General features: G+C 38.2%; 1 protein-coding gene across 1 annotated transcript in view; it reads right to left on the bottom strand.

The window, feature by feature from the left end:
* Window positions 1-742: 742 nt before the first annotated feature.
* negr1 (neuronal growth regulator 1) overlaps window positions 743-27,545 on the bottom strand; it is a 166,423-nt gene continuing 139,620 nt past the window's right edge. The window contains exon 7 of the mRNA XM_015008974.2: window positions 743-4,680. Within this exon, the coding sequence (XP_014864460.1) occupies window positions 4,580-4,680 (101 nt within the window). The 3' untranslated portion in view covers window positions 743-4,579. The remainder of the gene's footprint in view (window positions 4,681-27,545) is intronic.

The following is a 27,545-nucleotide window of genomic DNA, read 5'->3' as shown; positions in this document are numbered from 1 at the left end:
TCGACTTTTTCCAATTTTCCCCTTCTGACAATCTTAAGAACGTCCCGATTATTGGGATAGCTCTTAAGATCTTAAGTATATTCAACATGTTGGATTGTCTTGGCCCGATATTGCAGTGTGTGTGTGTGTGCGTGTGTGTGTGTGATGTTCCCCCGAGGACAAACGAGAATGCTGCCTGATGGATGTGACGTGTAGCCAAGCAGAAAGCGAGGTGATTGAAATATGGAGGGGATTCTAAATGGAAGACAAAAAAAGAAGGTCTAGTGGATGTTGGAGACGACTTTTTCTGTCGTTCTCGGCTAATCGCAGTCCACATTTGTTTCTTCCCCGTCGGCCGTGTTTGCCTATAAGGTCACGTTTGGTCTCGAGAGGTTTTGCGAGATTTCCTATCAGACATCCGAACGTTGATGAGTGAAATTGGTTTTTATCGTCATGCCTGTAGTTTCTCATGATTTGAAAATCGGCCGACAATTAAAAAATGTTGCACTGTGAACCCGGCATTAGGATAGCTAAAGTAATCAACACAGGCTTTATTTGCATTTTTCTAAACCAGACAGTCTATGTTTGTTGATCAGTTAGATCATGCTGAAAGTAAAAAAAAAAAATAGCATAAAAAACATAAGCAGGTGTTTTGATTCTGTTCTCATGGGGTCAAATTAGCAACAGGGATGCTGTCTCGCTGTCATTTATTTGGCATCACCTATGAGAACTGCCTTTTACTGCTCATTAACTCAGATGTGGGTTTACATTGTAACATGAAGACTTTTATTGCAAATTATACGGATTCGGTAAAAGGGACTTGTTAATACCATATCCAAAAATAATAATCAACATCCAGTACATTTCATATGGAATACTAGCATGGTCTTAAGTGCTCAAACAAGCAACCAGCATAACTCCAGACTGTCACCACAATGTGCCACGACAATCATTATCATTATAACTCAAGAGCAAGTTGATTGAAAAAAAAAAAAAAATAATAAAATAAAATCATATACAAACACAGCCTGGTGATCTGTAGAGGTATGTATTTTTCAGACCAGGGTTATGAAACAAGATTTTGCAAATGAACAAAATAAAAACTTCTTCCATTCATTAGAAAGTGTGAAGGTCTGTAAAATGGCCACCTCTTAAAAACACGGGTTAATTTTGAACATGCAGCACAACCATACTCTCTGCACATCGTCAAACACGCGAGTGTGTGAAAACTAGGACTACACACTGGCTCTACAGATCAAAAGGTACCTATTTTCTCCAAATATACACACATTGATTCTGTTCTATAATACTGATATACTGGTTCACACCCTCTGTTTCAAAAAGTAGGTAAATTTCATTGCAAACATTGTTCTTTTTAAACATACCTAAAACAGCAGCCATGGCATCTAAAGAAATCTGACGACATTAGAAACTATGCCATACTGTGTCTCATTCAAATAAATGTCACATATCCAGTTTTACATGTTTCAAAACGTAGTGTTTATACATCATTTTAATAAAGGAAGAGAATAAATATACGTCTGAACCATTTCCATTATACTTTAACATTTAAACAAAATCATATGGTGCAGTAAATTTATCGTTGGTAAAACAAGCTGAAAATAATTTCCGTACAAAAAGAAAACAACCAAAATACCACCATGTAAATAATGACAGTGTTTGTGCTTTAAGTCTTTTAACCGCGATGGCTATTGTTCTACAGATTTTCAGTCACCTCTGAACATACTTCTGTGAACCTGATGGGTAAGTCCCTCAGTTGTTGGGTAAAATGCAACAAAGTTTAAATTCAAACAACCTCACAAACATGTTAGCCTCAACCAAAAATGCAGCATCTCTATCTGAAGAATCTGATTCATAAAAAAAAAAAAATACAAATAATAATAATAATATTTGTGAGGGCTGTAATTATTCCCAGCATAATTCTTTATACTCAAAGACATGTTGAGTGACGGTTACTGGATATTCTATCATCAGGAAGGAGAAGAACCTCGGTGAGAGCTTCTGGAAGTGTCCTTTAGGAGGAAAGGTAAATGTATGTATATGGGTATATTAAGGCATTTCAGTATCTCTGTTTTAGTGATGGGGCTGAGAGTACAGTGCCTTCTCAAAAATAGACATAACCATTGTACATTTTCAATTATCTTTTTTTTCCACTTAAAAACCACAAACTTAAATGTGTTCTATTGGGATTTCATGAGAGGAACCAACACAAAGTAGCGCATAATTATGAAGCAGAAGTAAAATGATACATGGTTTATAACAAGTGAAATATCAAATCTCAGAAGTGTGGCATGCAGCCCCTTTCACTCTGAATACATTTCAAAGCAGCTAAATGCTTTCAAATGTTCACCTTTAACTTCAGTAAAAATCCTGCTGCTCCGTAAAGGCCTCAGACATTTGTTAGAGATAATCAGTGAACAAACAGCATCATGAAGACAAAGTAACCCATCATACAGATCAGGGAGAATGTTCTGGGTAAGTTTAAAGCAGAGCTAGGTTATAAAACAAAGCACAATTCAAATCTTTTCTGAGGATGGTAAAAAAGACAGCACAATGGAAATGTTCCAGGAGCAAAAGAGACAAGCAGGCAAGAGCCCATGGCAACAATGGAGGAGCTGCAAAGATCGGCAGCTCCACGTAGGACATCTTTTGACTTGGCAACTACGTCTTGAACGCTACAAATTGGCCCTCTGTTGAAGACTAACAAGGTTACTGAAGTTTTAAAGGACAAATTAATGACCCTCTGCTGTTTGCCATTTAATGGAGACCACAAGGAGGCAAAAACATGAGGTGAGACCGAAGTGAACGTAATGGCCTACATGCAAAATTACCACACTGTGTCCACTATAAAAAAGGATGGTTGTGGTAGCATCTTGCTGTGAGGAGGCTATTTTTCAACAGGGACAGGGAACCTGGACAGTTCTGTAAGAAAGAACGTGTAAAGATTTCTGTCTGTAGATGAAAGCTGGTAGGGGTCCAAAATGTTGCAACTGTTTTATCAGTTTATCATTTCACTTCCACATCATAGCTCTGCACTACTTTGTCTTTGTTTATCATGTGTTGGCTTTAATGTGTTGAAACAGCACAAATACATTCAAGTTTGTGGTTATTGTATGAACAAGTGTAAAAATGCAAAAGTGGGTTTTGATACTCTTGCAAGGCACTGTACTTAGAAATGAGGATGCTGCTCTTACAAGCTTTCCTAAAAAGGAAATGGAAAATCTGCTCCATCATTTAATTGGACTTAAACTCTAATAGAGACTGATCATCTCTGTTCACCCTTGTGGCATGAGGGGAAAAGTGTTCAGAGTCTCAGATTACTTTTTGTTAGGAGGGGGGGAAATTGTGCTGCAGAGTTTTTTTTTTTTTTTTTTGTTGATTTGGTTATCCAAATATTTTTGGTTAAAACCTGCAGCCAAAAAACGGCATCTTGCTGCTGTGTGAGTTCAGCTAGAAAGAACCAAGTTAAGGAACAAATGTCTCTGCTCTGACGCCTGCAGAAAGATACTTCTTTTAAAGAACTGCAATTTTTTTTAAACAGTTTAACTCGGGCTCCGCGCTTTCCTCCTAACTGAAGCAAAACTGCTGAAGCAATCAGAACAAGCATGACGAATAGGCTGTAGTACTGTCTGTTGAGAAAAATGTAAACAAAAGCGCAGCGATGTTCCTCCATTCATACTGTACAAAGTCATGGTTCGTGTTAATGCTCCTGGCTGGATGAGCGAAGCTGGTCCCACGTTCAAACAAAAGCCTACACTATATTAAAATATAAAGATACGATACAGGATATGTTGCTACTTTGACTGCTGCCTGATCAAAGCTGCTAGGCAGGCATGGTAAATGACGGACCCATTTCCAAAATACAACAAAGCACACCTTCAACACTGTTTATCCACCTACTGAGTAATCATGGCAACAGGGGTGCCGGGAAAAAAAAAAGAAAAAAAAAAGAAGAAAAGAAAAACCCTGCCTTTTTTGTTCTTTGTTTTTTTCCCCTCTTTTTTTATCCTGTATTTTTTAAGCTCACTCTATAATCAAAAATGTTATTGTTAGGAATCTAAATGTCTTTCCTTTGTTCAACAGCCCATAATACATTCAATACAACATTGGTATGGTAATCTGTGTTTTCAGAGACTTGGCACAATTGCTTCTTTTGAACCATGTACAAAAAAAAAAAATGAATGGAAAAGTTTGCGCCATCGCCTCAAAGGAGAGAAAAAGAAAAGCGTGAAAGTAACTCGTTTGAGAGGCTGTTGATAAGACTGGAGCTGGGCGTGAGCACTAATTCACAACGTGGTCAGTCAATCAGAAAATAAAATATGAGAAAATTAGAATAATAATAAAAAAATAACATCATAGCATTTACATGACAGAACTTTCACCAAAAAGCAAAAAATAAAATAAAATAAAAGATATGTCCCCCACAAAAAAAAACAACAAAAAAAAAAAAACAGAAGCTGATTATTTCCCCACCTCAGCTTTCTAACAAACAGTACCAGATTGGATTTCAGCCATCAGCAATGTCAAAAAAAGGACTCATAAATGCTCTGGACAGTCACTGTGTCTGCGCCGGCCTCTGCTAGTACACACTGATGAAGGAGGAGAGAGCCAGGACCAGGTATCGACAGGCCAGCGGGACATGGGCGCTTCCTGTGCTCCCATAGGGTGCAGTGTTGGGTGCTGTGGGCAGGAAACAAGAGAAGCTCTGATTAGTTGTGATTGCACTTTCACTCTTCCACACCCGATATTTCCAAATCCACAGCAGGCGTGGTTTGAGGCTTACAAATGAGAATGGCAAGAGTGGCAATTTACAGAAGCACCACCAGTGATTTGATCTGGCTTGTGAGGAGAACGTTACAGAGTTATTCACAGGACTGAAGGTGAGTTTAATAATTATGCCTTTCTGTGCAATCAATGTCTTGATGCTTTAGCTGTTTGCAGACTCGAGCCAGAGACAGTTTACTCTGAAAACTGAACAAAAAATAAACTCATAATAACCAATATTGCACACACACACACACACACACACACACACACACACACACACACACACACACACACACACACACACACACACACACACACACGCACACACACACACACACACACGCACACACACACACACACACAAAAATAACAAAGCAATGAAAATCTGTCTCTGAACTGAAATGCACAAATACACCAAAAACTTTTAGATAAGATTTATAATGGGATTTGAAAAATGACAGAGAATAAAAGGAAGACTTCTATTCTCTTTATTCTCTCTAAAAGTGGTTGGAAGCATGTGTTTATTCATTAACTGCATATTGTATTGTTGTGTGAAAGTCAGCAGGACATTTTCACATGATTATGGAACCTGACTGGACCATTTTTCTTACTGTCTCTGGCATATTTAGCTGAGGAATGACTGACAGCTTAATTGACTGGACGGGACATTTTGTCCTGATGACATTCTCAGGGTCAAAATATTTTTTTGTAGTATTCTAGCACATTTACTTTAACCAGGGTATATTTTGACTTTTCAGAGTAGACAGCATAAAAGGAAACTATAGGTATTGGCCAGCATAACTTTTCCTGTCCATGCATTTTGTAAATCAGTTTGTTCCTGATAGACATTTTAGAGCACATGTTAAACTCAAGGCCTGCAGGTCAAATCCAGCCCACCATAAATCATTTCTATTTCTGTGGCCCTCTGAGCTAGAGAACCACAGGAATAGGACTGTGGTTCTCTAGCTCGACTGCTGAGTCGAGCTAGAGACTCGACTGTCTAGTCACAACCGTTCTCTTACATCAACTGGAAAATATGTTAAATATTTACGTACAAAACCAATGCAGAGGAAGCTATAACATTTTAAGTTTGTTAATTGGTAGTTTTATGCATGCATTCTGCCACAACCGACTCTTTGAGGACATCCATGACCTTAATGTGGACCGAAATGAAAATGAGTTCGACACTGCCACTTTAGCGGATTTGAGTTTAAATTATTGAAAGACTCACATATTTGCACTTGGATACAGCAGTCAGTATCCACATGTTCACAAGGCGTAGAGTGGTTGCAATAACACCAGGCTCCACTCTGGATGAAACAGCCATGTTTTTTTTTTTTCCCTGAGTGTAGGCCACTCACAGTTTCTTACCCAATTAGATGTGACTTGGTTCTGTGCTCCACTGAAAACACTTAGTGGTTTTCAGTGTTGCTGTATTGCATCTTGAGTAGATTAAAACATAATTCAGGCTATATTTGTCATCAAAGATGTCAATTTTACAATTTTCTTTAAAAATCACCAATGTTGCGTTCTGTGACACATTATAAACAGAGCTGCTGCTGCTGCTGCTGTGTGTGAGTGAAGATAGTTTCATTTTCAGAAGTTCATCATTCTTATTCATCATTTTCAGATTATCCCACTTGAAAGTTTCCCCAAAGAGTCCATAGAGGTCAGAAAAAGTCTAGAATCTGGTTTTATACTTTTTCAGATCTGGATAAAAAGATAAAAGATCCAACACTGAGTGAGGAAAAATGTTTGAGTACATATAGTGAGCTACTTTCTTTGATTTGGAGTCTGTTACTGGAAATTTTAAAAATCAAGTCAGGGGAACCACAGAGATACAAGAACCTATTTAAAATGAGGCTGTTTTTGAGACATGGCTGTGGTTCATTCAGAGTGAGAGAAAGAGCCAGGATTTTTGCAAATAACAGTTGGTAATTTTATCGTTTTGAGCTCTTGATCTTTGTCAGTCTTAGCACATGCAGGATTTGAAAATGATGACAGTGTTTTAGGAATCTCATAGTCAAGTGAAGTGATGAGGCATCTCTGTAGACCCTCCATGATGGAGCTTGACTTTAATAAAAGAATAATACAGAAGTTGCTGGTTTCAAATATAAAGGCAGATTAAAGACAGTCATTTTATCTGTTTTCATATAATATCTACTCATGCTGTTGAATGGCACTTGTAGAACAAGGAATACTATTTTAGTTCAGTCATCACAGCATATGCTTTAATTTTCTATTTTCTGTTTGCTACCTATTTGTTACCGCCATTCAAGGACTCAGCTGCTTTACTCATGAAAATGCATTTCTTCCCATTTTCAACAAGTATGAATTTACTTTGTTTTCATTTATTCCAGTTTATTTATAACACTGGATGAATTATATATATTTTTTTACAGTGATCAAGGAAGTTATTTAGCAACAGCAAGGGCAAAAACGGTTCTTTGGATCGTTAAAGTTGCTGACCTTCACTGTAGAACATACAGATAGAGATCAGGGTTTTGAAATGCTAAATGTGATAATTATCCTAGTGATTAAAATAAGACTGTGAAGCAAGTCTAAAATGCCAACGATGTAATCGTTTCTTAAAAAAAATAGCAGAGCCCAGCAGATACACAGTGGCGTATCTGCTGCTAATATAAATAATAAGGATTCACACACTGGTAAGGCTGTTTGAATATCTCCTATACCCTCTAATGTTATAGCTCTTTAGAAAAATATTCTGAGTTTGCTCCAGCTTTATAAATATATATATATCAGAAACTTTTAATATGGGAGAAATTCCCACATCAAGTGGACAAAATGCTTACACTACTTTCCAGCTGCTATGACTGTTGTTAAATTGTGACACCTCGCTTTAACCTGACTTGAGATGAAGTAGGCAGAAGTAATTGGAAACGTGTCAAACTGACTTTCCTTCCATCTCATCTGTTTTCAGTTGTGAGTCAAACACTTATTCCCCCTTTCCCTTCCCCTCATATTGCTGGCCAACGGACCCCATCAGAGGAGAGAAGGATAAATGAGGGCAACACAAGTTCCTTTCTCTCGCCGCTACAGAAGGAGGCTTTTGTTTTGTGCTGTTTGTGTTTCTCTGACCAGCGGACAGCCACGGTAATATGAACAGGTCTCTCAGGGGAGCTACGTGTGGTGGACAGAGAAGTAGAGGGCAGCTTTTCATTTGGAGGGGCTACTCTGCTGCCCCTCTGCCCCCCCTTCCCCCAAACCCCCTCCATCACAGACACACTCTTTTAGCCCGCGGCTCAATAAACCCCACCTCGCGGGTTACAAAGAACACTCTCCATCAATGCGCACATATACCTGCGTGTACAGGTCACATGCATGCCTGCACACGGAGCACAGCAAGGCGGAGCAAACAGGCTCTGCTGTACCAAGGGAAATCATGTGGCGAACAGCCCATATCAGCAGGGCGCCTCTATTTACACTGCCAGGTAATTAGTTCACAATGTACAGTAACTCCTCTGAAGTAGACGATGTGTTGCACAAACAGCAAAATAACCTAACACGCGCCTGCGTTCGTACAGCGCGGGCAAACACAAGAGATCTTGGTCAGATAGTTCTTCTCTTTGTGTTTGTGAGGTTAAAAAAAAAACGACTCGCGGTTGTTTCTCTTCAGACGAAGATTGTTATCCCACTGAACAATCGCTACAGTGAAGCGTGTTTTTATTTAACTTGTGTGGGTTGTTATTAGGGCGGAATATGTCTGCTACAGTATCGAAAATAAGTAGGATGATTAAGAGATTGATTTTGTCACCAACACAATAGCCTGCTGCAAACGGTATTCAGAGGCAAAACAACAACAACAACAACAACAAAAAAACAGATCCCATTATCACCTGACACTGCTCTGTTTTTACCTGACATTTTCAAGCATTATTTGTCAGCACTGAAGTTGTTTACCTTTTTACGTTAACATGGCACGCTTGACAGATGGAAATAGAGATAGGAGGGAAAAAATGAATACAGGACCACATATGGGTGCAAATTTTGATGATTTAGTGGGATGCATGGCTGCCCCCCTTTTCTCTCTGCCTTTTTATCTTTGTCTCCCTTTCCTTTCCCCATCCTCTCTCTTTGTATCCCTTCTCTCTCCTCCTGTCCAGAGTACAGGATAATGACACAGTTTTCCCGGGCTGCGAGAGTGAGCCGAGGAACGGTAACCATGGCAACAGCTCCCGTCCTGCTCGGCCGACCCGCCGTACCTCGAGCTCGAGTGCGCTTGCACAGAGCTACCCGTGCTCGAACAAATCTTTTAGCGTCTGTTTCCGTGTGCTTGTGTGCACCTCAGGTGGCATGGTAGGGGTGAAGAAAAAAGAAAAAAAAAAAGAGAGAGAGAGGCAGATTTCACTATTTCTCTACTTTGATTTCTTATCTTATCAGTGTCAGTGCAGTTTTCCGGTCGCAGGATTCCCTTTCATATCTCCGCTTTTCATGCAGCAGTTTAAGACGCTTGGTAAGTAATTACTGGTTCACTGGTTTGGTTTGCAGTGACAGGCCTGGAGAGCGTAACAATAAACCCCTCAGTGCTTCAGGAGAGGAAAAGGCAGGTGATGCTGGTGCAGCTGCCCCCTCACAGCATTTAAGTTTCGAGGTGTTTAATATCTCCCAATGTCACTGGAAAGAGCAGGAGCCTCCTTTTGTTTTGACTGTGTGGGCTGTAACTTGCCACTTTAATTAACTCCCCAACCAGGAACTGCCTGCTATGCCTTCGCTCTACTCATTAACATGAAGGTAAGGAGACAGACCCACAGAAACTGAGAAAGAAATAAAGGGAGATAGAGGCAGCGGAAGGATTCATCAAAAGAGACAGAACTGGGAAAAATTAGACATTGATTGAAAGGGGTTCAGGAACGGAGCTGCCGCACCGGCGTCTGGCGGACACAAGAGGAGTAAAAAAAAAAAAAACAACACGAAAAAGAGCGAGTGGGAGTGGGCTCTGCTTCTTTGGAGTTAGAATTTAATTGCCATGTACATCAACACCAAGTTACAATAACGCACCAGAATCCCAGACAATACATCACAGAGAAACCAACAGCGTCACAAAGCACCAATGTGGGGAGGAGAAGCAGCACTCCAAAGGGAGAGCAGCAGAGGAGATAAGTGGAGATGAAAGCGACACGCTTCAATTACTGTTTTGCAACAGAATTAAATTTGAAAAAAGAGAAGAAGAAGAAAAAAAAAACTATAGGCTTTCTAGCTGAAGTCATATGAAAATTACAATCAATGGTTCTTTCCCCTGAATCTGGAGAGCAGCCATTAGCTTTAAATAGCCTGCTGGAGCATGAGCTGCACTTATTCCCCCCGTCCTTGTTCCCTTTCTCCGATCCCTCCCGAATCTACGTCGACAGCAGTTTTTGTCACCCACATATCATATGTACAACAAATGCTAAGGCGCTGAACTTCAGTGACAGTTGAAAAAGAAAATGAATCAAACAGATATATATGCAACAGTGACATAAAGTGCAGGTTTTATCTAACACCATGCTGTAATTCACTGGAAAATCCTACTTTGTATAGGAAATGTGTGCTGCTTCCTTGCCCTGCTTTAATTTTTACATGAACTTTTGTACAAAAACACATTTCTTCTTCAACAAATCATGTTCCATTTTACCTATAGCCCAGTAAAGTACTTATTTTGTTATGTTGACACACACAAAAAAAGAAAATACAGCTATTGTCTATTTGGAAGTTTAGCTGGTGACAATATAAGTTAAGTAAAGAATGCTCATCCTTAGTCAACCACAATATTTAGCTGTTGGTTAGCGAAAAAACAACAAAACTAAAACTATTTACTATCATTTTAATCTGTGATAAATACTTTCAATTAAGCTGTTCAACTTAATTAAAATCAGTTTTACTTGGATTTTTTTAATGTTACTATGATAAAAACATGCATGTCAATTAATTGAGCAAACTCTTATAACCTTGAATAATATGAAATTGTTTTCATAATGAATACTGGACTTTTTTCAAAGAACATTTTAGATTTTTCTAGGAGTTATTGTGAATTATTTTTAATAATTACATGCATAGAAAGAGGACATAGTGCACAATTTTAGAAAAAAAAGAAAATTTCTTTTTTATGATTTTGCAATTATGTCCAATATTTGAGTACCTGTAGTCAGCATTTACTCTGAATTTGCTGGTGCTATCCATGAATGTTTTTGTCTATTTATTAGTCCAGATTTATTCGTTTTTAAATTAAATTTTTATGACTTATTTAACTATAATTGATATGTTGGTAATACTTTATTCGAAGGGGGGTGAATAAGACCATTAACCAAGAAATCATTACTGTTTAAACTTTACCTTTAATAACATAAAGTTACCTCATTTTTAAAGTGCAATCAGTAATACTTTTATAACACATTTATATCAGTAATGATTTCTTGGTTAATGTCAAGTTGTCATAACAAAGACATTTTCAATAATGTCAACTTTGTATTAAAAGTGTCATAATTTACCGAATGACACTTTATGACAACAGTCATAAATATTCATGAAGGCTTATTCATGTTCATGACAGGTGTTATGACATGTTTATGACAGTGTCATGACAGTCTCATTCACCCCCCTTCAAATAAAGTGTTACTGATATGTTTGTTTTGTTTTGTTTTTTTGCAATAAAATGTATTCACATGTTGTGACTTGTCTTGACTTGGATAACTTCAGGAAAGCCTTCTTGTTTCTGGTATGTTATATAAGGACCTGAGCATTTCCATATTGCTTTCTGTTTCAGTTTATTTATTTATAATACATCCCTTGAGTTGATTGTCTCCTCTAAGCAGGTTTTTTGTTTTAGCTGTACAGACATTGTAGCCAGCCAGGCATCATCCTAATCCCCTATGGGCAGCTTCAGAAAGGGCTCGTGTGAGCAGGAATTGGAGGAGGGGTTTAATGTCCTTGACCATCATTCAGTGGCCTCTAGTCCTCCCCTCACAGATTCCCAGAGGAAGAGACGTTCCTAAGCCAGAACTGATCCTATACACACCATGGTGTAACTCAGGCTAAATCCCCCTACATGCAAGGTTCACAGCAGCCACCAGGAGTGTCTCTAAGACACATAGAAGTTGTCTTGAGTAGGCCATGTGCTGCTGTTTGGTGGAGAGTATAAATTCATATTATAAGGTTCTAGTCTGGTTCATATCTGGTTCTGGTCTGCTCAGCATCCCCAGGACCAGAACAAACCGAGGAGAATCAGCATTCAGCTTCTATGCACCACAAATTTGGAACAAACTTCCAGAAAACTGTAAAACAGCTGAAACACTGGGTACCTTTAAATCTCAACTTAAAACCCACCTGTTTAGAGTTGCTTATGGCTAAAGTGGGGTTAGAGTGCGGGATTTGATGTCTTTGATGTTTTTAATGTTTTTATCTTTACTTTTTTATCCATTTATTAATTTTTTCTTTTTATTTCTCTTTCTCACTGTCTACGTTTTAATGATGTAAAGCCCCCCTGGAAAATGTCCCAGTTAAACGATGTTTAACTAAAGTCCTACGGGGTTTAGAGTCCCAGTTGATGGCGTTTCAACTAACATGAAAATGAAAGAAACGTAAGTGAATTTTACGATAACGACAGAAACGTAAGTAAATTTTAAAATTGCTAAAGTCAGAGAGGTTAGAGTCCTTGTCAAACGGCGTTTTGACTAAAGTCCGAAAAACCTAGAGGTTGGAGTCCTTGTCAAACCGTGTTTTTGACTAAATTCCCAGAGGGTTAGAGTCCCAGTAAAACAACGTTTAACTGAAGTCCTAAAAGGGGCACGGGTTTTAATATTTTTATCTTTCTTAATCTTTTTTTTTTTAAATCTCTTTCTCTTTCTCACTGTTTATTCAATGTCACATGCTGTTTTTATTTTAATTATGTAAAGCACTTTGAAATGCCTTGCTGCTGAAATGTGCTATACAAATAAAATTTGATTGATTGATTGATATCATACAGCATTTAAGACCTGCAACGAGGAGCAGGAAAAATATTGAAATGATACGGCAAGCTTTATGGCCTGCTCAGTACTTAAAGAAGGAGCATGAGAGCACTTCATGGAAGATGATCAAGACATTTCCCATGTCTTACCTCACTTCAACCCCACTGACAGTGAAATACAGCCTCCCCCTTCACCATTCATCTTGTTGCCTCTTGCCAGTAGCAGGCTGCCATATTAAGTTGGCGCACAATTGACTCGCCACCCCATCAGCTCATTCATCCATTTCTCTTTCTATTCCTTCTGTTCTTGTACAAGCAAAGTGTTCATCATGACCAAATATGATGTTCAAACTCATCACCTCTGTCTCCCGTTATGATTACCACAGAGTGCTGCTGCACAGAGTTCTCATTCACTCACACCTTGGAGCTCATTAGCCCCACCAATCATTTGCATTAGTGTTAGTAATGAAAAGCCTCCATTAATAAGATGGCCTTCAGAGATCATTTACCCTCCTCTGCCTCCCAGCACTGTCGTATCCTCACAGTCCACTCCCCCCGCTCCCCACACCCCGTTACCTGTCGGTTATCAACACCCAGCAGAACGCATTTTGGGGCCGGCTAGAATAGCTCCTCTCAGCATCTGTATCTGAAAGGCGAGAGACCGAGCAAGTGACGGGTCACCTGATAGCTCGCTGAGTGAGCTGGAGGCTCTTGAACGCAGGCAAGCGCTGGCCTTCAGCTTGACTTAATCAACACCTCTGTGGGGTATCTGGACACTTGAGAGACCTCAGCCCAGTGTATACGAGAGTGGGGAATCCTAACTGAGGAAACATTTCCACCTTTTCTACAGTTACTGATCATTTCCCTACTGATTAACTCTGTTGTAATGCACCTTCTCCCCTCCTCCTCTGATTTTTTTTTTATTTTTTATTTGAAATGAATTTGTCCTTAGAGACAATATGGGACTTTTGACCTCATTGCATCTTTAATTCAAGAACATGCTTTCTGCAGGTGTGAAAGCTGAAACTACGTTCAACTGTATAAATCATCTTAATCAGTCCGACAACCTACAGGAAAATAGCAAAAATCTTCTCTGGAGGATTAATTATGTTCTCTAGAGCTACTACATACTACAAAGCTCTGCTGAAGCAGGTGCGCTAAAGCTACATCTAAAAGTTGCAGGGTACCAGATTGGGTTCTAGCAACTACCTCATATTTTGGTGTACTGTATTTTGTGAGTCACATATACTCTGCACAAAGTGTCTGTTGGGCACAGTGGTGCAGAAGTAAAGCGTGAGACCAGTAAGCGGAGGCCTCAAGCCATAACGTGGCTGTCACATGTTCGAGTCTCAGCTTTGCTACATGTCTTCTTTCTGCAAATCTTCTTTCAAAATCCGCTTTCCTGTCTGACCACTGTAAAATAAAGGCATGACAAAATGTTTAAAAAGGAAAGTTTCCTTGTCGAGCATACCAATTTCCTTCATTTCTTCATTTCCCACAAATTCAGCCATGGTAGTAATGTACAAGGGGGACAGATATTTTGCTTTTCAGCTTAAAAAAAAGGAACAAAAGTTCCTTTGGTGGTACAAAAAAACTATTGTTGCAGACCAAAGTTCTTCAAAGCTTCTATTTTATTCAGACACTCTTCAAAGTTTAACTCTGTCTTGTCCACAAGATGGTACAGATTCTCAACATCCATCAGCTTGGTGTTGAATACAAAACAGTTCGATGTGAACACTGTTTGCAGCCGAGCAGCTTACTGTGCGACACAGCGTATGCATATGAGGCTATAACAAAAAAAAAAAAAAAAAGACTTTTGCACAGAGGTGTCCGGTAGACATGCACCTCAAGTATGTAAGAAGCTCTGGGGAGAGAAGTAGACCATAATAAGTGGGAGCCTTTATTGTGTCACCTTTTACTGATTCTTTGAACACAACACACCAGGGTAATAAAATATGCATATTTTGAAGATGGAGCTTGGTATCCATGTGGGATGAGGGGATATTTCAAAATACTTAGAGAAAGGTATGTAAAAGGTAAGATCAATGGATCTGTGCTCACTACATGGAACATTTATCAACTTTCAAGTAATATTCTTTATACCTCCTTCTGAAACAGAAAAACCTTTTTTCCCCCCAGCCGTTTAAGGTATTTTTCTATAAATCTCGAAGATAAATAGTCATCAACATATTCTCTGAAAAACAAATCTCAAGAATACAACACAGCATGCTCTGAGACTGTTTTTAATCACAGCAGTTCCAACCGTATAATTACTCCATGACTTCAGCTGCTCCCACTAAATCTCCTTAATGCTCCATGTTTAATATAATGCACAGGGATGCAAACAAATGGCGTCAGCATGTTGTAAGTTCCCACATTCCCGTCTTCTTCTCTCACTCTCTGTGTAATAATCTCACTTTCATATTTGCGTCTCTCTCCCCGACTCCCTCTGATAATTCCCCCTGCCCCCATTTCCTCCTTACTCTTTTTAATGCTTATCAAGGTTTTATTTCTCTGGAAGTCCAGCCGTAGGCTCGAGTGTTTTGCTGAGTCAGGAGGCTGCCTGGTTTCTATGATGTCAGCGACAATCTACCCCGTTATGAGGAAAGTCTCATGACAGGGTTGAATGTCTGTGAGCTTTTGCGTCGATACGCTTTCTGTCGGCTCTCACGCACTCATTTCTTTCACCTGTAGCCATTCGTTGTCACATCGATTCCCAGCTGTAGTGTATATGGGAATATGATAAAACAGCTTCCTTCTGTCAATTTCCATCGAGGTCCCGATAAAGCAGCACAGCTAAATGTAGAGGAGTAAGTGCTTTTCATTCATGATAGATATAAGATAACTTTATCACTGCATACTGCCTGGTTATCACTGCTCACCTGAGGCTAGTCAAAGCTGATTGAAATGTGATCAAGCTGAGCGTCTCGGCACAAGCACACGGCCCTGCTGCCAGTATTTGCTCGGATGGTCACACTATATGAGGAGCAATCTATAATTTTTCTTCATATTTACCTTCCTTGAGCTGCTAATTGATTTTTCTCAGATCAATTCTGTGGTTTACAGAAATTGGTGGAGCAGAAGGGGTTTGATCAATTGCCGAGTGATTAGCATGTGCAGTGGATTACTTCGAACTGAAGGACTGCAGAAGAATGGAGGCTGAGCGGATGGCAGGCGCCATTCAATGGAGGCACTTCCCCTATCTTTACATTACTTATTGTTGAGTCAAAGTCTACTTTAAATAGCCTACGCCCACAGGTTGTTTGAGTGTCACGTATGAAATAGCTCTTTCTTTTGCCAAGTTAGATCCTCATGCAGTGAAACCACTTCCCCCCACCTTGTTTCAGAATGCCTGTGGGAGGTTCAGATAAAAACTGCAGTGTCCTGAAGTGATCACTATTGATCTGGATGGAGATTCTTTGCTGTGTTTTAAGAGGACAGAGGCTTTGCACACACACCATCAAATGTGCAGTGTACGAAGACTTTAATTTCTCATGCATCTATCAGTTTAACAACACCAATAAATGTAAAAATCAATAGATATCTTCTGCTAAGTTAGGAACGACCCAGAGGACAGTAAACAAAACAAAACAACGCAGCCCTTGTGCTAATGATGTGGCCCTCTTGACACTGAGGAATGAGAATGAATCCCTTTTACACTGAAACTAGGAAACTAATTGTAGGGTTAGTAATTAATTCTTAATACCCTCCATCTGTCGTGCTGGAAATGGACTGCACGAAAAAAGGCTAAAAACTAAGTCACCAATGTCAGCTGCAGTTAATTTGGCGTCTGTATTTAAGGCATAAACAGAGAGGGGAGTTGAAATGTGTCACAGTGAGGCATATGTTCTGACATGAATAGGCTCTGACTGCAGATGGGAGAATAAAAACAGGACGGACCTTGTCTTGCATGCAGTTATGCACACACAATAAATGGGACTTAATTTAATACATTTAATTCAAGAAAACTACAAGGAACATAGATGACATATAGCTTGCTTAAAGTACTCTTTAAATCAATCCTGTTAATATGGTTCTTGACAATATCCTGCATGCAATTTGAGAAATTTTTATTTACAGTTTTATGTCGAGGTGTACAGTGTGTTTTTTCTTCTTGGGAAACATACATAAACTGTGTGTAACATATGCGATTTAAAACTCTCAGGGTGATGTATTTCAGAGAGAAATAAGTTTGATTTTAAATTACCACTCCACCGTTATTAGTGAAGATTAATTTGCCAACTCAAAATTTATGTAAATGACTTTAAACTGAGCCTGTAGTGCTCTTTCAAAAGATACTTTATTGTCTGCAATTCCATTAAACTCACAAGCTCCTATGAGTGTAGCTCTGAGTGTAATAATGGTGCTCGATGCACATTATCACAAATTGTTAGATATACAAATTCATTTATCTTTTATTATAAAATGAAAACTTTATGCAACCCATGTGTTTTTTAGCTCCATGGAGACAACAAAGTTGTGAATCTGTGCCGTGTATTGCATACTGAATGTATTCAGCACAACACAGTTCTTTTGAGAAGTTAACAAACTTATCATTGGGAGGAATTGGGAGGAGGGCCTGTTTCAGAGGTCTTCAGAGACGATATCAATAGTCTACGAGAGTTAAGATAAATATCATGTCCTGTTTACTCGATCTCAGCGCACAGAGCTTGAATATTGAAGGTGACCAATAGGAGAGAAGCTGACTCTGAATGCCCGCCCACCAAGCTTCTCTTAAAAGGAGTCAGAAAGGAAAACGCATGAGAACATCAGGAATATGAAAAAGGCATCTGTAAATAAATGGACAAGGAAGAAAGCATTAGAGAGAAAATGCAAAGAGGAAATATTACAGGTGAAAAAGTCAAAATAAATCAATGTATGATTAAAAACCTTACAGTAAGGAAAAACATACTTAAATAAATACTATATATATCAGCAACATCTCATCAATGTGAATATTTCAAAATCTAACATCTCACATATATATTTTATAACTTACATGAAATACTCTGACTAAAATGTTAGTCATTTTTCTTTCTGTTTTTAGTCAAAAGTACATTTGAGTTATTATTTTATAAGCCTTCGCATTTACACCTACAACCTAATATGACCATTGCAACAGAACCCACAGCTCTCAGAAAAAATGCATCATCCAATTTTACCATCTGAAACACAGTTGAGTTCATTTAAGGGTTTTAAATGGAAATGAGATGCTATACACAGCAGCGATATCTTTCTGAGCACAGCCTCAGTGTGCTGCAGAGGTTAAGCTCCAATTTTGATGCTTCAAAAACAATCAAAAGAGTTCAAGAGCACCCAGGTTGAGGTTGTTTGAAACACTAAAAAAGCAGCAAAAATAAAAGTAGCAAGCATGTTAGAAAGTCACATCCAATTTTATGTGAGTGGGTTCCAGGATTTAAACTGCTATTTGGAACTACTCATATGCGTGTGCCCTGTACAGTCACAATAACTTTGAACACTCCAAAGTGTTTAAGCTTTATGAATAAGAGGCTGACAGTAACTCAAATGTGTGAGATCCCTAAAAAAAAAGCCCTAACCCTTATCTGCTCGTCTGTAAAAACCCTCCACTCTAAATCCACTTTAGCCTTTCCTGAGTGAGCTCCATCCTCTCTACCACACTGACACTATCGATGTGCAACTGTTACTGCCGCATAAATAACAGAAGCGATGAGGGCGACATGCTTTCTCATCTTTGACTATAGGATCAGTGAGTGCAGCTCCCAAATCTACGTGCATACCGCTCTCTATATTCTTGTTTTTCGCATGAGGTCAGACACTATTGACTGGAACCAGTGAGGGGAATGAGCCTGCATTTACAACAAATTGGTCCCCTGGATTGACCTCTGGTTCAACTTAGCTGGATTTCAGGAGAAGGAAACATCAATACATCTGGACAAAGACATTAATCTCACTCAGTCACCAGAAATGGGGCAGACACATTTACATTTACATACAGTATTCATCATCAAGTTGACTTTCTGCCCCCATGGCAGGAAATGTGAGTGTGGGAAATGTCACTTTAATTATACTGCATTCATAACATTAAGAGCAATTACAGCAGAATGTAAAGGGTCACAAAGTGCCCATATAAAAGCGACTAGTGTCATATGTCTAGAAAATAATGACCGAAGTTCCAGCAGCAGTTTTAAAATGCTGTTTTATTGGCTAGTAAGACCCAGAAGCCAATTACAGTCTCTCTGCAGTATCAGCTCTAATTTGTCCAAGTACAATGTGAGAAAAGAAAAATTAACCCAGATTAATTGAATCTGCTCTTTTCCATCAAGACTTCTCACAGTGTTAAAGTTTGGTTTTCTATAAGTAAAGTTCTTCTATTCAAACAAAGCCCATCAATGTGTTACTCGGACGTAAATGTGATGGTAAAACAATGCTCTTTTTAACAAAATTTGCTCTCTAGGTCCGGCTGTGATGCTAACCCATAGAGTGTTTCAGAATGAATAACAATACCAGTCTGTCTTCTTTTGTAAAACCTGACGATTCTCTTCACTTTTCAGCATTCAGCTTATTGCCTTTAAAGCTGAATCAAGGACAATAGTCTGTCTTATTTTACCGTGGGCAAATTCAATGAAAAGGAACAAAATGCCTTAATCCTAACCAACAATGCTATGTCTCTGATTTTCAAAATCCCTCTTCCCCTTTTTAGAAGACATCTAAATACCACCAACCTCCAGGTTTCTGTGAATGTGGCTTTCATGTCTTTATCAGGAAGATCCTCTATTTATCCTATAGCAAAAATAAAAATTATATCTCATTGAAATACGGGTTTTTAAAAACTTGACTAAAAGGTGACTGACATAGTTCAAACTCACATTATTGAATAGGGGGGTAAATATACAACTTGCTCACAAAATGGTAGGAAACAAAACAGAATCTTTACAAGAACAAGAACAATCAAGAATTAGTCAACATGTTTGGGAAAAGTAAGAAATGTTAAAGTACAGGTTTTCCACATCCATACAAAAATGTTACAGGCTTAAACCCCCGTCCTTTCATTTTCAGGTCTCCTAAAAAATGTTTACGACACTAACAGGAATTGAATAGACCACTTTGATTTGGCAAGAATATTATATTTCAGTATTGTGATCTGCAAGAACTTGCACCACCCCTACTATTAATTCAGCTTAATTTATTTCTACTGGCATGGTCAGTGAAGTTCATACCTGCTCCTTAGGCAAGTCTCTCTGCTGATCGCATGTACATGTGAAAAGAGCTACTTCCCTCCTACATCTTCTACACCTAACACAAGATACAACATCAATATCTACCAGATGAACATTCTGTTTTATTGGACAAATTAATACACAAAAGACAAAAAATAAATAAATAAATAAAATAAAAAATGTTATGTTACTGTTTGGTGTGTACAAAAAAATTATAGAAAGTGGGGTAATAAAGTTAAATTATGAACCTCTTTCAATATTTTGAGTATTTTCGACCAAATAAAACCATTTTAGCAATGGCTAAACTTTGTTTCTTACAATAGAATTTGAATGAATCAATGACATATGAAATCACTGGAAAGCTTAGCTGTTAGCCAATCGGTTAAGAGCAAATACTTGCTTATTTTTCTGCTCTGTGTCAGAGCTTTGCCAATCTGTGCTTTGGCAAAGCCATGTTGGGAGTTGTAGTTTGTCTGCTTAACAATGGGCACATCAAAACTGACACTGAACTAAATGTTTGAAGCGGAGGGCTCGTGCTTTGGGATCACGAGATGCAACAGATACTGATTAGTTCATTTTTATTAACACTATTCTTTACTGTTCACAAAAACTCAGCAGCACAACACTTTGGAATATTTCTAATAAAAAAATAAACAAGCAAATAGAAAAAAATAAACACTTAAAATAATAACCATTATTTAGCTCACTATAGTAGCAACATGATTTTTGTCATTCTGTGATGTCGTTTACCATAAATGGTAAGGCAAAAGGTTTTCACTACTTGGTTAAAAATGCAGTAACGTGATGGAAAATGTTTCCTTACTTGACTTTGTCCAAAGCTATCAATAATTTATATATGTGTTCATTTGTTGCTGTTTATTTGTGTATATTTTGAGGTGAAATAAAAACAGCTGGTGACATTATTTGCTGAGTCATATGAAAGAGAAAAAAACCACGTTTACTATTAGACAATCAGATGATTTGGTGGGCATCAACCAGTGAGGTTGTAGACTCCTTGTGTTTTGAGATATTGGATAACAGTATGTAGTTTACTTTACTAAACTTATGGCTCTATGAGAGCATTTAAGTGACCTGCAAAAAGATGGTTCTGTAGGTTAAACTTCTCACGTGAAATATGAGGACAATGCTTGTATGGGAATACAAGCATGTTTTCTGAAGGTGTTTCTTAAAAAAAACGTTTATTTTTTTAGAGTGAACGAGCAAGTTTAGTTACAAATTGTTTTACATATTTGAACAAAAAAGGTAAGCCTGAAGTATCTGATATGACTTGATACTGTTTTTTTTTTTTGAGAAATTCAAACAGTTCCGTAGGATATTTTCAATCTGGTAATTGAAGTACATTCTCGTCTACTTTATTCATTTATTTTCTTATTTATTTATTGGTTCAGGATAAGTGGAGTCATCCTTTGATTAGTGGCTGTGACGGATTTTCATCTTAAACTGGTCTGTCATTTAAATCTTAACAAGAAAAACACACTAATGGCAGATATGGAAATTAATAATCCTTGGAGTTGGATATATTCTTCTGATTCTGTTCCGAGTGTGGACTGCCAACTATTTTATTATACGTCTTTTTTCTGGTCTTTTTCAGATTCTTTCTGTTGGGATGCAAATCTGGTGTTGTGGGCCCGCAGGGAGCCACCCACCATTACTATGATCTCTACATGCTAGATGGTATTAGAGAGAACAAATATAGAGCAAAATGGTCTAATCTGATCTGCTCCTTTCAAAACAGCTCAGACAAGGAGCCTGGGATTCCTCACTGCTAATTAACAATGTCGTCTGTGACAGGCTGTGGACTTGTGAGATGCTCATCTCATTGATAGTTTCAGACGTATTACAGTAATACAGCAGGAAAGAGGGACTTGAATAATAAAAAAAAAGGGTCGTTCATCACTTCTGAGGCCGTTACAACCTTGGTGTGTTGAATCTCAAGATTACTTCACCAAAGACACTTCTCAGCACTTTGACTGACCTCAGTTCATCATTTGCAAATGTAAAGAGGGTGGATCCTTGTCAAAAGCCTTGAATAACTCATCATCTTAAAAGCTGGGGGAAATAATAAAGGGTTAATGGTTCCTTTTTGAAACCTTAAAGGCTTTACTGCTAAGTACTTGCATTTCCATTCCTCTCATGTACAAAAAGAACTAAGGAAGAGACTGGGGAGCTGAGATAGCAGTTAACAGCACAGGATGCATAAAAGCGTTTGTGTATGCAGGTGGTTTGTTTTTCTGTTTATATGTGCATGTACATGCACGCGTCCCCCATTAATGCATTTCTCTGCACACATAACAGCATACTCAAGTACTTTTACAATGTGTGTGTGTGTGTGTGCATGTGTTTGAGCTGGTTTTGAAATCTTTATTGGCCATAATAAAGAGTGACATGATTCCAAGTTACAGAGAGCCTTTAGTATTGGCAGAGTGAAGCCATGCTTTAGACATGCCAGAAGTGCCAAAAGGCTTCGAAATCGAGCCGATAGAACTAACCTTATTTAACGGGCAGACATCTGAGCCATTTCCCCCCCAAAGAGAATGCCATTTCTGAATGTCATGACCTTTTCTAACCGTGTTTAAAGCCCTCCAAGGTCGTTAAGGTGTGGTTTGTCAATAAAGCGAATTTGAAGACACTTGGGGAATGGTAAATGGGCCGAAGAATGACACACGTGAGCAGGTTTTAATGTACATACCAATCCTTATTGTTGATCTGACTGAGCTGGTTTGGTTACATCACAGTGATTGAAGCTGTGAATGTGTGTGTGTGTGTGTGTGTGTGTGTGTGTGTGTGTGTGTGTGCAGGCTTGATGAACTTTAAAGCTAGGACACACGGCCTCAATAGCATAACAAAGATGAAGTGAAAGGAATAACAGGGTTATCAGAGTGTGTGTGAAGACGTCTGAGTGGCATTTGTAAAGTGACGAGGAGTCCAGGCTTTTAGGACAAAGTGGGGAATTGCCCTGACTACTAGGTCCTAGTTCAGACATCGCCAGAGTAAAACAACGCTGTTCAATAGTTTACCCTGAAAGTGCAGAAGACCAAGACTGAAGACATAACAGTAAGTGTTTAAAGAAAAAAAAAATCGGAGAGGGTGTTTATTAAAGGGCTTTAGAATTTGAGAAATCAATGGAGTAAAATCCTTGCTTTGTCAAAAGGTCATTGGGTTTAGATCCATGTAATTGATAACAGAATGTTATAAAAGGTGAAACAAGCGCAGGACATAAATAGGATTTGCTGAGAATCCCTCTAAATTCAGAAGAACAGGAAAGTGTGGAAACTTCTGCTTAAAAACAATGCCAAATCATCCCCCCACCGCGTTTCCTTCAGTATGACCCTGCAGACAAAGTAGAAACCCAATATCTTTAAAGCGTGTGACTCTCAGCTGTTGTGATTAAAAATAACTTGATTTCATACTTGCCCAGAGCTGGATGAAATGCACTTTAGTTGTAAACATTTCAACAATTTCAAAGGAATAACAAGGGTTTCTATGCTGGCATTGTGACAGATGTTTCTTTGAGTGAGCAGTAAAAAGCAACTGTCTCTCTTAGTTCAAGGACCTAAACAAACAACTTTTGTTCAAATTCATGAAAAAAAAATGCATCCAAAGAATACAATAACAAAATAAAACTCTTTGTACAGATACAATCAATAAAGTCAGCAAAAGTACTTAACGGTATTACATCATATGAATATGAATTACTTTCATACAGAAAAATTAAAAGAAACATCGTGTTAACGGATGTCCTGATTACTTTTTTTTTGTCCCTGAAACTAGTCAGAGTAAAGTAAGAATATATTTTAGGAGATACAAAGTCTCAAATTGATACTTAAAGCAGACACTTCGACACTACATACCAAAAACACAATAACTTTATTACAAATATTACGTATTGGACGTATTTTTTTTTATGATATATATTATGAAAAGGACTTTGAACTTCCTTGTTGCTGAAATGTGCTGTACAAATAAACTAAAGTTATGGATTGAAACATTTTTGGTGCCTTTAGATATAGGTCTTAAATAATAAATTAACATAGATTTTTTTATGTGGTTAGTAGCAAACACTCATTTTTAGTTCCTGAAATGAAGATTAATTTATTACAATCTACAACTTTAAAAGTGGACAGATAATCACCAATGGGAGATTTGGCTGTTCTTTTTTGAAGTGAAATAAATAATAAAAGCAGCGGCAATGGATTGATAGATTATGCAAGAACATAACTATTTAAAAACTTCCGTGTTAAGAATCATTTAAATAAGATTAAATAAGAGAATGAAAACATGTTTCATTCTCACGTTCTTATGAGAGTAAGAATATGATCATCAATGGAAATTCCTCCAATTTGCATTCTACAGCACATATGGAGTTTCTCCTCATCAAACGCTACGGGTAGCTGTTTGGATGGCAGCAGATTTTTCTCCTGGGCCAGTAATGTTAACATTTACCTTGGCATTTCAGGAAAATACTTTGATTAAGTACAGGGCGAGACTCAGATCTTACTGCTGTTGAAAAATCTGTATGTTGACAAAAGGTTTTTGTGCAGTCCACCTTTCTTTTTCCACTGCAGATGAATAAGAAACCTCAGTGTTCTGAATTAGCAGTTTGGTGACATCTGGACGTTCTCTATTTTTTCGCGACAGAATGTTGCACGGCACACTTTGTTCTACACATAAACATTCTGCATATGTTCGGATATAAAACAACACTGTATTTGTTTGGAACAGCTGCTTACCAAACACAAAAAGCTTACATGGAGGTTTTGTACAAATATGTGTACCATAAACTTTTAGTTATACTGACATTGAAGTTCTTTAAATAAACCAAGTAACTTCCTCAATTTTGTAGTGAGAGATCAAAATTATGTTTGATTTGTGTAGAACAAAGTAATTAGAAAAACTTGTATTAAAATGTAATTTGAGCCGTTTATTGCTGTAATGGGTGGAGAGTCTGCTGAGGAACAAGAAGAGTTTAGAACCGTGTCAGATGCTTTGGGTGAAAATCAGGACTATGCACAACTCCAGCAGACATCATGAAAAATACAAACTGCTGCAAGTCCTTATTCCTGAAGAGTTTAATCCAAGAATCACAGTGATGCAGAGCAGACCTGCTTGATTACTAGCAGAGCGCAAAACAGCCCATTAACCACATTTTCAAAGACAAGGACCTGTCCAAAGCTCTTTCTCCGTTACTGCTGAAATTGCTCACTTTTTTACCTTAAAATTACACTCATTTAACTCCTCAAAGGAGTGCTCTTAGTAGTAGTAAGAGAGAGGACAGACCCAAAGCCCTGCACAGTGTGAACTCACTACGATCTCCAAATTGGCCGAAAAGCCATCTTTTCTGATTTACTGTGGCCTCCACTGTAAGTTTGTGGCTTTCTTCAATCATCCCCCTTAATGCACTAACCATTAGAGTCTGTCCAGAAACAGAATATACCCTGGTGTCTCAATTATAGGCCAAGACTGAATCTCTACGGCAGCTGTAGAAGGAAATGACTATCCATTTTCTGCTTCAGCTCTCACACGCTGGCCGCGCAGTCCTGCCTGTTGTTCAGAGCACCAAAAACTCATCTTTCCAACTGAATTGTCTTATTAATAACCCTGACTGCAGTGAAGGTGCCAATTAAAGTTAGCCTAAGATTTACATTTATTTTCCAAAGCTCTGTAGTGCTGTTTCTCTTTGCGGCCTTGTATTATTTATTTGAAAACTTTCAGAACTGGGGAAGAAAAAAACAAAAAACAAAAAAAAACAGGCTTTTGAAAGTAAAATTGTAAATGCAACATAAAATAATAGTGAAAGATGTAATAGATTACAAGAAATTACAGTTCACTATGTGCTTTCATCTTCTGGTTGGATCTGGTGCTTTGCAAACTCTAAAAAGTTATACCAAGAAAAAAAAAAAAAAAGTGACCAACAGGGATAAAAGGACTGCCTGCAATGAGAATTCAAATGGGATGTGGGAATAAACACATGAAAGAACAAAAATTTTTGGCACAATTTAACAACTCCAGCAGGAGTCGGTTTTAATATCCACTGTGATTCTGTAATAAATACTGAGAAACATCCATGAAAGACAAGATGACAGAAAACGGCTGTTAAATAATTTCCGTATTCTTCTGAAGACACTTATGGATTCTGCGTTTAATGCTGCGTTTCCTCTCTGTGCCTGCGGGACTGTCAATGTGACCACTTCTGCATTTAATGGCTGGCACCGCCGACGAGGTGTGAAGTGGGAGAGGTGATCAGACGTAGAAAGGAGAGACTGTATGAGGGAGCAACAGACAAAGCTGGCAAAAGACAGGTAGAAACAGAGCGGCTCTGACAGAGATGTGAGGTAAGTAAAATGTGCTGACGGAGAGAGAGCACGCCTTGACCATTTATACAAGAGGCTGACAAACTGGTGAATGGCAGCCCTGAAAATGAGTGTGTGCAGAGAGCAGAGATGAACAGGGAAGGTTAAGTCCCATAAAATAAGGATAACAATCTGTTTATGTAGTTAACATTAGAGGGACAGGAGGAAAGCAGGCCTCTGTGGATGACTAGGACGTATTCTGAATGCTTTATGAGAGTCTGGAAAATATTAGGGGAAAAAATGGATTAATGCTCAAGTACACCTTCACTGAGTTGATTCATTTTAATATCCCAGTGTGTGTTCGACTGCAGTCTTTTAAAGTGTGAACAACTTTGTTTGATGGAGCAACAAATATGAGCTTGACATGTTTGATGTAACTGGAGTGAACATAATAATCATTTCAAAAAATTTAGTCTCCACTGTGCCGTTTCTGCTGTCCCATTGATGAGCTCATGAATTGGAATATCATCAAAGAGTTAATTCGTTTAGGAAATGTAATTTTAAAAAAGTGAAACTAGATTTATTACACACTGAGCCACATATTTCAAGCTATTGTCTCTCAAGCCAAAAAACAATGGAAACCCAATATTAAGTGTCTTGGTAAATTAGAATATCACATAGCACCATTATAAAACCAATTTTTTAAAGAGATTGCATTATGTATTTTCTAGACACATAGTGCCATTTTATTGCATAATCAAGTAACTATGTTACCTTCAGTTTGTATAAAAATGCTCTATATCAAGCACAACTTCAAGAACATTTGACTTTGCAATTTGCTGATTTGAGATCAGCCTCCGTCTCTTTCAGAAGTTCCTACTCTCTCTGACACTCAGCTTTCAGCATGTCATCACAACTTTCATTGTCTCATGTACAACTGAGAAACAGTTCTTATGATAAGCTCAGGAGACTTGCAGTTCCACCAAGTGTTTGCTTATTGCTGCTGCCACTAGTCTGCAGAAGCTAAGATAGTAAGGTGTGGGTGAGGGACTTGAGGGACCTCTGTTAAAGCAACATTGGCTCTCTCAATACTTTTTAAATTGGTCTTTCATAAGGTAACAATATTTTTGGCTTTCAATTTTAGTTTAATTATATTTAAATATTTCTTAAAAGTTAACTTAGGAATGATGCCATTTAACTTCCATGCTGGCATGGTAGACGGCAAAAATAAAAGACAAGAGAGGAAAGAGACATCACTTTGCTTTAAAGCATCCTATAAGCAGAATGAAATACAAAGTCTATTTTAGTGTGGCTATTTCCCACATT

The sequence above is a fragment of the Poecilia mexicana genome, unplaced genomic scaffold, assembly GCF_051168715.1.
Source record: "Poecilia mexicana isolate PSO_F unplaced genomic scaffold, ASM5116871v1 scaffold_4, whole genome shotgun sequence".
NCBI lineage: Eukaryota > Metazoa > Chordata > Actinopteri > Cyprinodontiformes > Poeciliidae > Poecilia > Poecilia mexicana.
The sequence above is the reverse complement of the archived record's forward strand: the minus strand, read 5'-3'. Positions and strand labels throughout refer to the sequence as shown.